Raw genomic sequence first — 12,036 nt, forward strand, 5'->3', positions numbered from 1 at the left:
TTGAGGGACACAATAATCACCCAAGCTGGCAAAACAAAGTATATTTTAAGTGAATATACAATGTCACTGGCTTCACCAAAATTCTTGGTTACAACCACTTTGGTCATTTGTACGTTAAATAATTAGGCAGATTATTTATCACTTCATATATGTTTTGAAATAGGACCCTGGTTTCAGAGGTGTCTTTATCTGAAAAATTCAGGGGCACTTTTATAATATTGCCTCCTGCTTAAGGTCCTCCTACATTCGTTGAATATGTATAACATACACCTAAACTTGTAAGCATGCTGTGCAAAGGTACTAGCAGACACTAGACTCCATTGACACTGGATGAATGAACAAGCCTTAACTCACTGTCCTAACTGGTGCAAAACAGGGTGGCAAATTATTTTTACACTGCACAATGCAAAGCAGAATTCTAATTTTCCAACATGTATTTGCTGCTATGAACTAACAGCAGTAGCTGACCATCAGCAGATGACCACTGGAATCACAATACCATCATACTTCCCAAGTCACAACACCAGAGCAGATTAACAAACAACAGCATCATAAGCCTAGACAAGTTAACTCCCAGTGGTTGCAAGGCCATTGTTGTAACAAGGTCACAATGGTATCATGCAAGTTTTGTGCTGTTCTTGAAAAATCCATGAGAATGCCAAAACGCAAATCAGATTATCTTTGCTAAATCTGGACTGTTATGACTAGTCTTAAACTTAATCAAAAACTAATGCTCCATTCACACCAAGTAGACTAGTTTAGCTAAATCAGGTTTGGGTTTTTTCCGACTCGTCCACGACGTTTTGAAGTCATATTGAAAAGACAAATTTTAAACCCCTTGCTAACATATTAATTTTTAATCAAACAGGTTTTCACCTTATTAAGTTGTGGGGTGTGTACAGTATGAGCAACTAATTTTTACCTTGTTTAGTTAAACCACTTTTAAACATGTTGGTGTGAATGGGGTATTAGTCTCAAAACACTATTTTCATGTTTCACTATCCGCACAGTCCTACATTAACACTACTTGGCAGAGCTATTCTATGGAATGTTCATTTTTGTTAACCTGTCCTAAGAAGAACATTTCTCTGTTGTAAATGGGTGAATAGGAATGTTGGATAACTACTAAATGCTGACTATTAACTGCTATGTCTGTATGATAATTCTGAGCTCAGCTCTCTGATAATATTATAGTTCTGGCACAAAAATTCTGTTAGTACTTAAGTAGACACTCTCACATTACAATACTGGTGCCAATTGTTGAAAGGATAGATAATTTACACATTTACAACTGGACAAAATGGCAGTCCACAGTGATAGTATTGTAGTTTGCTAGCATGTATAAACTTGACAGTCATGGATAACATTATCTACCTTTTGAACAACTAGTCCATACTCCAAGCTAAAATGGAAACGAATCTTTTGCACATGGCACTACAAAATTCTGCCATTTGCTTGTAGCAAATCCACAATAACAGACTATCGAATATACACAAAATAAACAGACTAAGACTCTTGTTACTTAAACCCTGCTGGCAGCCACACTTTTTTTGCTGACAGACATTATAAAACACACCATCAAATTCAATTCCCCACATTCTTTCAGCATTCATACATGTTGAAGCCTCGCTTGTAAATATGCTATTTTAAAATAGCACTGAATTCCAGTCCGGAAATTGCTATAAGGCTAAGCTATGCAAAAACGTTACAAATGCATACAAAATTAAATACTGCTTAACTTGTGTTAGGAAGGAATCAGTGATGTGTATCTGAGGTTCTCGATAATCAAGTCCATGGCAGAGAAAAAGAAAGCTAACAAACATCTCTACCAAAATAAGCTGTTTTACTACTTAAAAAGTGTTATACTTGCTTCAAAAAGCACTACTCAATTGATTATCAATCAATCCATCAAGTGACAAATCAATCATCAAAATAAGATTGTGAGGGAGACTTGATCCCAGTTGCTCTGGTGTCTTCTTAAAAGGAAGGAAGAAAGAAAGACTGGGAGCAAGTTGGACTTCCTTCCTTGTAGTAGAAAAGAAAAACAAAAACTGCTTCTAAAAAAAATCTAGCCAAGGATCAGTTTACCTAAAACAAATTATTCTACAGCAGCATCTCTAACATTTTCTCATTTTGCACCAGGAATTTTGCCAATAACCTAAAAAAAGAAAACCAAGACTTATTAATGCAAGCATCACTTTTATGTTTCATTCTTTACTATCAAACTACATTGAATATTAAGAAAAGACTTCACTCTGAATAAAAGAATGCATTTGTCAATGTCACATTCTCTGTGCCTCACTTAATAAAGTAACTTTACTTTGGCCAACAAAGATGTCACTAAACAGACATAACTGACAGCTTTGGTTTATGGAGTCGCACTTTGACAAGTTAAGCTACATACAGTAAACTCTAAATTGGCCACCTTGTAACTTCATGTCATATATATTATGCCAATAGTAATTAATACTGCTTTTATATTTATAATACAAAACAACCACCTTGCATTAACACAACCACTTCACTATCAGTGAAACACTTTTCTCTGACTAAAGTAAGAATCAGTCATGCTGTTTGATATGAAAAAACAAATCCTCAATACTTACCCCACTCAAGTCAACTCCAGTGAGAGCTTGAACAGCTGGAGGAAGCTGACTGACGAGTTTGGACACCTCACCAGTAACGCCAGAGGCATTATCACCAACAATTACGATTTGATCTGTCTTAGCAAGCGGGGCAGCCACTTCTGCTGCCACCTACAACACAAAAAACAGTCAACTGATGAGTGATGGTGAATCATTACTCATCTCAAGTTTCCGTAATATAATACAAAATACAACCAGAACCATAGGCGTACGGGCACCCTTGGACTTGGGGGGCGGTGACCTTGCCCGAAAAAAATACTCAATGCCTGAAAGCATGAGTGTAGAAATCGTTTTGCAAATGCACTCAAATTGTGTGAAAAACAAAAATGTTCACAATGATAGTTCTATTGAAAGCTTGGATACTCAATGGCCTCTATCAACAGTCTAAATCTAGTAACATCTAGAACTTATTAAAAGAAAAAGTGCTTCTTTTCATGGCGTTTGCTCAGCGATCGGATGATTAGCAACAGTGACATTTGTGTTTGAAGATGGACCATTTGGACGACCGTTACAGAAGCAATCATATATTCGAGACGAACATCTCGACATACTCGAGACGTTCAAAAAACAACATGAGGCATTGCTAGAAGTCGTTTGAGATAGTCTTGGCCACAGCAGACTTGCAGCGAACACTGCCAGCCTTCTATGAATTCAGAAGCCACGTAAATAAGATGGTTAACAAAATGGATGTACTAGAGGAACACCTCCAAAGAAAAATTCAAGAAATAAACTAAAACACCCCATTGTTAAGACATTCTAAACAGCCCTTTCAGAGCCACCACAAGAAAAAAAAGTCTTGGTCTTTGTTCACTTTGATTCATGTCCTTGTTTTGTTGATGGAAAATTGGGAAAGGAAATAATATCCTTATTGTGGATTTCCACGATACACATTTAGCCAACTTGTAGCCAACAGAAAACCCCAGGTCCCTCATAACATTTCAGTCTAAGTCCTTTTTTGCATGGCAAATGTCAGAGAAAGTAGATTAAAATCTAAAAGGAAAGGCTGAAAACGCTGTCCCGACTGACTACCATGGTGTTTTCGGTGTGCCAACGATACTTAAGATCAGCAGCAGATACAACTGGTAAACTTTATCCCATACGCACATGGTACTACTTCAGGTACCAACCCACTGAAGAAACCACTCAATGACCTACAGACAACCGGTTGGGCGCATTATCACACAGAGCTTCATAAAAAGTACAAACTTTTTAAAAGTTTTGAAAATCACATCAACAGCATTATTTTGTAATGTTTTCTCTAAGTGTCATTGCTTGAATCATGACCATTTTGCCCACAAAATTACGTAATTTTCCGTAGCTGGGGGGGGGGGGGGGGGCTGCAGCCCCCCTCGCCCCCACAGCTCGTATGCCTACATGTATGACCAGAACCAGCAGGTGATCATCCCAATCAGTTTATTATCAATCAACTTGTGTCTTTATGTAGTTTACAGGAATTTCCCTTAACCTGTAGAGTGGCAAGCTTTTTTTCAATGCCTCTGTATCGCTCTGTCTGGGTGTGAATTTGCCATTAGTCAAAACTGTGTCCTGAGTTAGTGATGGTTAAAAGCATGTTGTCTTGTTGTCTTAAAACCCAAAACATCTTATGAGTTTCTAACGGACAAAAACACTTCGCTTAACTTTGGCCATGTAAATGTCACTGACAGGAAAAGAGTTGAGGGCGCTCCATGGGGTAATCATTTATGGCATTGCATGCACAAGTGTTATGTTTTGAGTGCTGTTTTTGCATTTGCTTTTACACCCAGTCCTCGCAGACTTGTTACAGATGTAATAAGCAATGATTAAATAGTGTTTTACTATCATCTCCATTAAAATTTTGAGTTTCGGTCTTTAATAATTGTAAATGCCCAAAACAGATGTATTTTATAATTTTTTTATGGCTTTATTTGTGATTTTCTTGAATTTCCTTCAGTGAAATCTTCCAAGATTTTTAAAACACATCGCATCCTACAGGGTACGAATTTTAAACACAAGGAAAGTAGGGTTTGTAAAGGCAGTGTTTTCAATTTTTGCAAAGTTATGTCTTTTACCGCTGCTTAGTTTTGGTTTTTGTGCTCACGTTGACGTCTTAACATAATTTATCCAAAAAGACTGACGTTTTCCTTTGAGGGCACACAGATTACTTGAGCTTTCCTCCTCAGTGCATGTGTGATCATAAAACTATAGGGAGCCACCTTAAGTTACCAAAATTTAGCCATTCATTGAAACCGAACAGACATGTCTGGTCATTTAAAATATTTGATACAATAGTTACCATCCTGTTAGCAATGTGTTAAATGAAAATAAGATTGTCTGACCTTTGGTAATGCCTCCAGAACCAGTGAGGTTAAGGCCGCATCTCCATACATTTTGTAAGCTGCTGCTTTTTGCCTCATACCCTCAGCTTCTGCTTTGCCGACAGCTTCAATGGCAGAAGCCTCTGAAGAGCCTGTCATCTAAAAATATGAACAGTATTTTACAGCAGTCAATAAGCTGCTACAGGAAAAAATGTTGTGAACTGTGAAAAATGAGCTATGCTCTTTTACCATCACTGAGTGAGTTACTGTAACATGAGAGGTAATGGGCCAACACATTCAAGCATTAAACATGGCTAATCATCTCAGCTGATGAAAGGCCCACCAGTTTGCTATTTACAAGCATGGCTGTGAAGTTTAAGTTGAGTGTACCATAAAACAACTGAAGCTAGTGCTAAGAACAGACTTGAACTCTATCAATTCACTGGTATCTGTCTACATTGCTGGGTGGAGAGATTGGATGTACTGTTGCAAGAGTTTATGTCTTGCTAAAGAACATGACAACACAAATGTATTACAACTGGCCACTAAAATAATAGTATGTCTTGTCTTGGAATAGTGCAAAATGCAAACATTGAAATGTTCTCCCACCTTAATCCTCTCTGCATCCGCCTGAGCTGCAAACACAGTTTGTGTCCTACATTAAACACAAGAGAGATTACAGAGCCACTGTCAGTGATATTTAATTTCTGCTGGGTCTAAGTTGATCATGGTTAAGATACTTTTTTCAAGTCAGTTGTGTTACAAGTAACTGATCTACATGAAGCTCATTATGAGCTCAGGGGCTAGAACATGCAACCACTGTGCATAAGGTTACATGAGTTTCACTACTGTCAAGGACTCGTGCTTATTTCATTTTCTCATGCTTGTGGCAACTTAGCACCTTTCTCAATTTACAACTTATAAGAGGCATGATTTACATGGGACTTTTATTTCTCAAACTAGACAGAGCTTACATATTTCTTGACAGTCCTAGTTCAGCTATGTGAGTCAGCTGTGGAAAATGGTTGGCGTGTACGAGACATCAAGACATGAGCCTTGCACACCACACAAGAAAGTTTGCAGATACATGGAATATTTACAAGTACACACCTTCTGCCCTGAGCTATGGTTTCCACCTTGTAGCTCTCAGCCTCAGCAGGTCGCTTGACAGTAGCAACCAGCTCCTTGTCTTTTCTGGCCACCTCCTTCTCTTCCACTTCAATCTGCTTCTTCCTTTCCACGACATCAATCTGAATCTCTTCTGCTCTGATCTTCTGTCTCTCCTTTGCAGCCTGAAAACAAGACAGATCAAAACATGCCTATCAAGTTATGTTCAGGAGAACAAGGCAATCCAGGAGTTAAATAGCTAAAGAACTCTTACATGATTCACTGAAACATTTCCAGAGTAATGTTCATGACACTTAAAAATACACTGTAGGTTCTGCTGGATACAAATCACAATAAGGAGTGACAGTACCATGTATCAACTTTTTGGTGTCATTTAAAGAAAAGTCAAGCATCATGAGATACAAGAAGGAGAGGGGGGGGGGGGGGGAGGTGTGAATAGGGGTATGCAAATCTGCCGATCTGTGCCTTTTTTTCACCAAAACCTTTGATTTGCCAATATTTTTGCTCAAACCCAACACCACAACCACATTCGGAAACAGAAGAGTAAAAAGTAAACTGGTATATGTGAATGTCATTTTTTATTTCGCAGAAATAGTAAAGAAGGCAACATGTTTGATGACTACAGTATAACACAGTACAATTCCACTAACAGCCCCACACCTGAGTTTAAATCAGCTTCGTTTGAAAAAAGAAATAATTTGGAGGAACTCATTAACATACCAACCAAGGCTGAAGAAAGATCTATGATCCACATTTTACTTTATGAAACTGTTTACTTCATTTTTTGCCTATTTTTTTGGCCAAAGTCTCACCACCCGCATCTTTAAAATATTTGATGTAGAGTTGATTTTCTGCTTGACAAATAACACCAGAAATTTATTTCACCTGTAATTCATAAGACAGTTCAGCCTCAGCTTTCCTGGCATTCACTTCCTGGTCATAAGAAGCTTTCTGCATCTGGTACTCTCTTGATGAGTCAGCAATATTAGTCTGGGCTTGGTATGCAACATCCATCTTCTCTTTCTCACACTCTGCTTCCTGATTCAATTAAATACATGGAGCTATTTAAGGAGTTCTTTATATTAAATAAAAGCCTTTTTGTTTACTGCTAACAAGTAAATCCAGTAAAACCAAGCTTAATCACCATACAATAGAACTCTTACTAAATCAATCTAGTTCTTGACACATGAAGGATGGAAAATACACTGTTGTGAGTTTTGTGCTTTAATTTGGACCCAGGGGTGAAGCATGTGGGTCATAAAATGATAAATCGCAGCACAGAGTCTAATAGACACAAGTTGTATGATCACCTTGTTAAAATAACATACACATCATTTTTTTAGGTACACACCCTTATTCCAGCATCTCTATTGGATTCAGCCACACCAATATCTGCATCCCTCTTCACTTTGGCTGTCTGTGTCTTACCAAGGGAATCCAAATAACTGACTTGATCCTCAATGTCCTTTATTGTAAAGCTGAGGATTTCAATACCCATTCTTCCAACATCAGGAGATGCTACTTCTCGAACCAGAGCGGCAAATGCTTCACGATCTTTGAAGGAAACATTGAGACATGAGATACAAGTGCTTAAAGGGAAACTACTTGTTAAGTGGCCACACAGTTACGACACACTATTTAACAATTAGATTATGAGCTTGAGATATCTATGAGGTGTTGGTTTATGAGGCCAATAATTGCGTGGACTGAATATTCACTTTGAGATTTACAGTAGTGTATGTGCACTCAATAGTTTTTTCAGCAACTATTAACAGCCAGGGATCAAAAAATGGGCTACCTATAGGTTTGTACAATTTAGCAACATTTTTGCATTATCTACATTGCACCTTTATAAATCTCCTCCACAGACAGAGTACCAAGGATTGCTCTGAGATGTCCTTCTAATGTCTGCAGGATAATGCTCTCAATTTGCCTCGTTGTTCTTCCAAGAAACTGTTCACAAGCAGTCTTAAGCAGTTCAGGTTCTGTCATGACTTTCACTTGTGCAACCCCTGTTACTGTCACAGCCACACCTTGAGCAGTTTCAACCATTTCACATTTTGGATTCAATGTCATTACTTCCAAAGTTAGCCTGAGATAAGAACATAAACCAAATTATAAAGGGCAAATGAATGATTTATGACACTAAAAAAGAAAATTAACACACAAATTAATCTGGATGAATTTTGCATCTTCTATATTATGCATAAGAAGACAGCTTACACTGTATTAGGCACAATATGCCCTCAGTTTAGCAATAAATGTATCATTCAAGATGCACTTAATCAATGAGTTCATCTTGATGCATAATCTGTCTGGCATTGCCTGTCTTTAAACTGACATGCCTAAATGAATGCATCACAAAGCTTTGGCCACATTAATTTTGTCCAAATGAAATGTGTGCCAAAAGCACAAATAGAGAGATCATTTAAAAGAGGGAAAAAGAGGTTCCAATAATACCTCCTTGCTTGGACCAATTTTCTATCAGTCTATGTTTTCAACCCCCTTTATTTACTGTTTAGTAATATTTGTCACATTTTTTGATCGTTTTGCAAAATCCAAATTCATCAAACTTTTGGGACAAAATCAGTGTTTTTCATCATATGGCTAGTATACACAACACCAGCAAACACTGGGCCAAAAGTACTACCAAAACACACACACAAACAAACAACCAAACACAAAATCTTGTGGAGTTTTGTTTGTCTACATTTTTAATGTCTCCACCAGTTGCCGCAATATGTTCACAGCCATGAAGGACATGAAGGGGCTTCCCTGTGCCCTCTCAGATTAATAGTAACCAAATCTATTTCTTTAAATTACAAGATCTGATTGACTTTGGTGCCCAGAAAATGTGTTTGAGCTATATTGAAAGCTACAATCCCCTTATCCCTACATCCCACAAAACATAGCAAGAAACTCAGCTGAATAAATCCAAAATCCTGTGAATTTGCATGATCTGTGAACTATCCATTAAACCTGAAATCTAAACACTATTTTCCAAATCTATTGCTTATCAAAGCAAGCACAACACAATAAAATGAGGAGTCAGCAAAACATCAAAAGAATCAGTGACGTTCTGTATCCAAACACGAGCCAATTTGGCATTCTCACGGAAACGTCTTGAACCTCAGTTGGTGTAACTTCTAAACGAATGCTTTCTTAGAGAAATGTGTCCAGTAATCAGATTTACGATGAAAAGTTGGTTGCCGGAAAGTAAAGATGTACAGCGCGAGTAGTCATGACATCTGTATATAAGCTTAAGCTTTACCACCTGTTATTTTGAAAGACGACGAGCATTCGGTTCAGGTACGATCATTTTTACTTACGCTTGGACGTCTGTTACGAAGGCCCAGGCCCATACCCATCCTCCTATAACGGTTTTTTTGGCATCATTGCCGCAGCAGCCACCTAAAGTCAAGAATTGATTGCATGCATAAGTAAAGATTGCAATGCGGAACATCCCGATATCGATCGAAAACCCTTGTACTGCGCTGCAAAATTACCGCACGCTTTTATGCTCCGAGAAGAAGAAAGATGGATTCGTGGAAGTTCGTCCAACGTTTAAGTATTCTTTAGCTTGATTCTAATAAGTATAACGATCACCAAAATTCGCTCTAAAGCAGTGAATGTGTGAATCTATTGAAAGGTTGTGTAAAACGAAATCGACCAGCATAATGATCAAATGTTTGGGATTACAATCCTCGTCACGCATTGTTCATAACGTGCAGAAAGAAATCATACAAACATAATTTTACCTGAACGAACTAATGCTTCATTCGGTCCAACTGTATAGCAGTTTCCCATGACTGAGCTAAACTTACGGAATATTTGTTCACCAATATACTTTACAACTGCTTCAAAACATGTATGGCGAACGCCCCTAGTCCAGAAGTCGACCCAGACTCCAGTCAACAACGAAACAGATGGCTTCTTTGATCACGTGATAAACCTTCATTTTGACGGCGTGGCATGGGAAGGGTATCTGTTCGTTTAGCCCCTAGTAAATTAGCCCCTAGGCGATTAGCCCCTGACCAGACGGCGATTGGCCCCCAGCCAGAAATACTGTCTTTTCCTCGTTCTTTAAGGATTTAAACCTGAATGGGGGCTAATCAACTTCTGGTTGGGGGCTAACCAGCTATAGGGGCTAATTGACTATGGGGCTTAACGACCGGTAGCCATGGGAAAAAGTGCGCACCGAAAAAATAGTCTGTCTGGTCTGTCCACAGACGACGTTTATTTTTTGCTGGTCTGTAGGCAGACTAACTGGAAAATATTTATTAAAAAATATACTAATATAGACTTCTTCAAGAAAGGCAAATAATCTTCCCATTAACTGTAAGCCATTATCACGTGGTAAAAAAATTACCATAAATATTTTGACCCTTATCTTATAACAAACTGAAGACATAAGCTGAGGTAACTAGGGTCTTTACTAGCTGTCAACAAAACGTGGCTGCGTTAGCTTTTGAGTGGAATCTGATGCTGGAAATGAGTTAACGTACATTTTAAAATCTGTTTATTTTATTTCGTTTCATTATCCATATGACTTGGCTAACGATTTTTGATTTTTACCACATCATCTGCAGGCGCTATACTCAAAGCAGAATAATATATTTAGGTTGCATTATGCATTGACAATGATACACAACTTGAGGGGGTGTTTTTTTTGCGCCCAGCTTACGATTCTCTAAGGTTTTTATGATCTTTCGCAAAATATCTTTAAAAAGCAGCACCCGCGCAGCAACTTTTTGAGTGGAAGAAGGGGGGGGGGGGGGCTTAAGAAAGAAAGCCTTAATGTGAGCCAACTAGGAGGACCCACGGTATGCTCCAAATAAAACACTGTCTGATTTGAAGTCTTCTGAAATGGCAGAAAATGCAGTTTAGAATAACAAACGTAGGGTTAAACAATTACAAACTTTTAACTCTTTTCAAGCAACGCCTTTACTGTACAAGTAAAACCAAAAAAGGTGTATCAATCAAAAAGGAAATTATAAAGAAAGGCAGGAAATGTTTGGTAGTGCAAATGCTATTCAATAGCCTTATAACTTTTGAGTCAATACCTGTAATAGTTTTCTAAAGAGTATCAGTGTTTTTGAGTGTTTTAGTGTGGACGACGAAAGCGCTGCAGTAAAGGTGGTATGAACGTAAAGCCCCCCCCCCGGGGGGGCGAGTTACTTCAAAAAAATTGGGTGGGGTGGCCTGCTTCCCAAAACCCTTACCCTATTTATGACCAAAATCTACGATTTTCCCTACCCTATTTATGACCTGACCAAAAGTTCGACACTTTATCGTATGCGGTCCCTTGCAGTTTCTGGTTTCTCACCCCATGTTTGACCTGATCCTTTAATCAATATCCTGTTTCAGACCTGCCTTATAATTAGTTATCTAGTTCAGACCGATGTTAAAGGCATCGTGAAGGGTTTTGTTGATGGTCTTATCCATAATGATGAAAAAGGAGCCTCTAAAACATCCAGTTGAAATCAGAGTGCAAAAGCCATACCCTATTTATGACCAAAATGGCCAAAATAGATACCCCATTTATGACCAAAACGGCTGAAAAACCATACCCTTTGGGGCCGCATATACCTATATAGTCCATATAAGGGAGTACCCCACCGGGGGGGGGGGGGGCGTGAAGCGTTGGATGAGTTCTCGGTTCGAAAACGTATCGTGTCAAAAAATCGTTTTAGTGTGGATTAAGCGTGTAGGCGTTCTCCTTGACAGCATTGGCTCGGTATGTAAGAAAAATTTCAGGTCATAGACTGATTTGAAACTTACTTCGTTTTACATCTTCCCCAGGACATAAACTATTTAGCTCGTTTGCGTTCTTCTCTGTGGATTTTCGAGCAAAACTGAGAAACTGCTCGCAGCGTCGCAGTCTAGCATCTGACCGCCAAGGATGCAATTCCTTTTTTTTTTTGCGCTTTACGTATACGCGTATTTATTTGTTACAGTGAAAAGTGTGT

General features: G+C 38.4%; 1 protein-coding gene across 1 annotated transcript; it reads right to left on the reverse strand.

Annotated features, from left to right (window-relative positions):
- Nucleotides 1-26: 26 nt before the first annotated feature.
- On the reverse strand, nucleotides 27-9,986 carry LOC110046418 (flotillin-2a-like). The gene is made up of 10 exons (XM_089278838.1): nucleotides 9,826-9,986; nucleotides 9,397-9,478; nucleotides 7,915-8,159; nucleotides 7,419-7,621; nucleotides 6,953-7,105; nucleotides 6,050-6,231; nucleotides 5,549-5,594; nucleotides 4,961-5,098; nucleotides 2,607-2,756; nucleotides 27-2,158 (listed from the first exon to the last, which is right to left on the reverse strand). Exons 1-10 carry the CDS (start codon nucleotides 9,872-9,874, stop codon nucleotides 2,129-2,131), a joined length of 1,278 nt encoding a protein of 425 aa, XP_089134964.1. The 5' UTR covers nucleotides 9,875-9,986; the 3' UTR covers nucleotides 27-2,128.
- Nucleotides 9,987-12,036: the final 2,050 nt, after the last annotated feature.

The sequence above is a fragment of the Orbicella faveolata genome, unplaced genomic scaffold (assembly GCF_042242905.1).
Source record: "Orbicella faveolata isolate gen_17 unplaced genomic scaffold, um_ofav_v1 contig_47, whole genome shotgun sequence".
Classification (NCBI taxonomy): Eukaryota; Metazoa; Cnidaria; class Anthozoa; order Scleractinia; family Merulinidae; genus Orbicella; species Orbicella faveolata.

Coding starts and splice junctions, on each gene's coding strand:
- LOC110046418 (XM_089278838.1), bottom strand. CDS start 9,874: ATGGGAAACTGCTATACAGTTGGACCGAATGAAGCATTAGTTCGTTCA. Junction 5,595..6,049: donor ACCATAGCTCAGGGCAGAAG/GTGTGTACTTGT, acceptor TGTTTAATGTAG/GACACAAACTGTGTTTGCAG. Junction 5,099..5,548: donor CGGATGCAGAGAGGATTAAG/GTGGGAGAACAT, acceptor TCATATTTTTAG/ATGACAGGCTCTTCAGAGGC.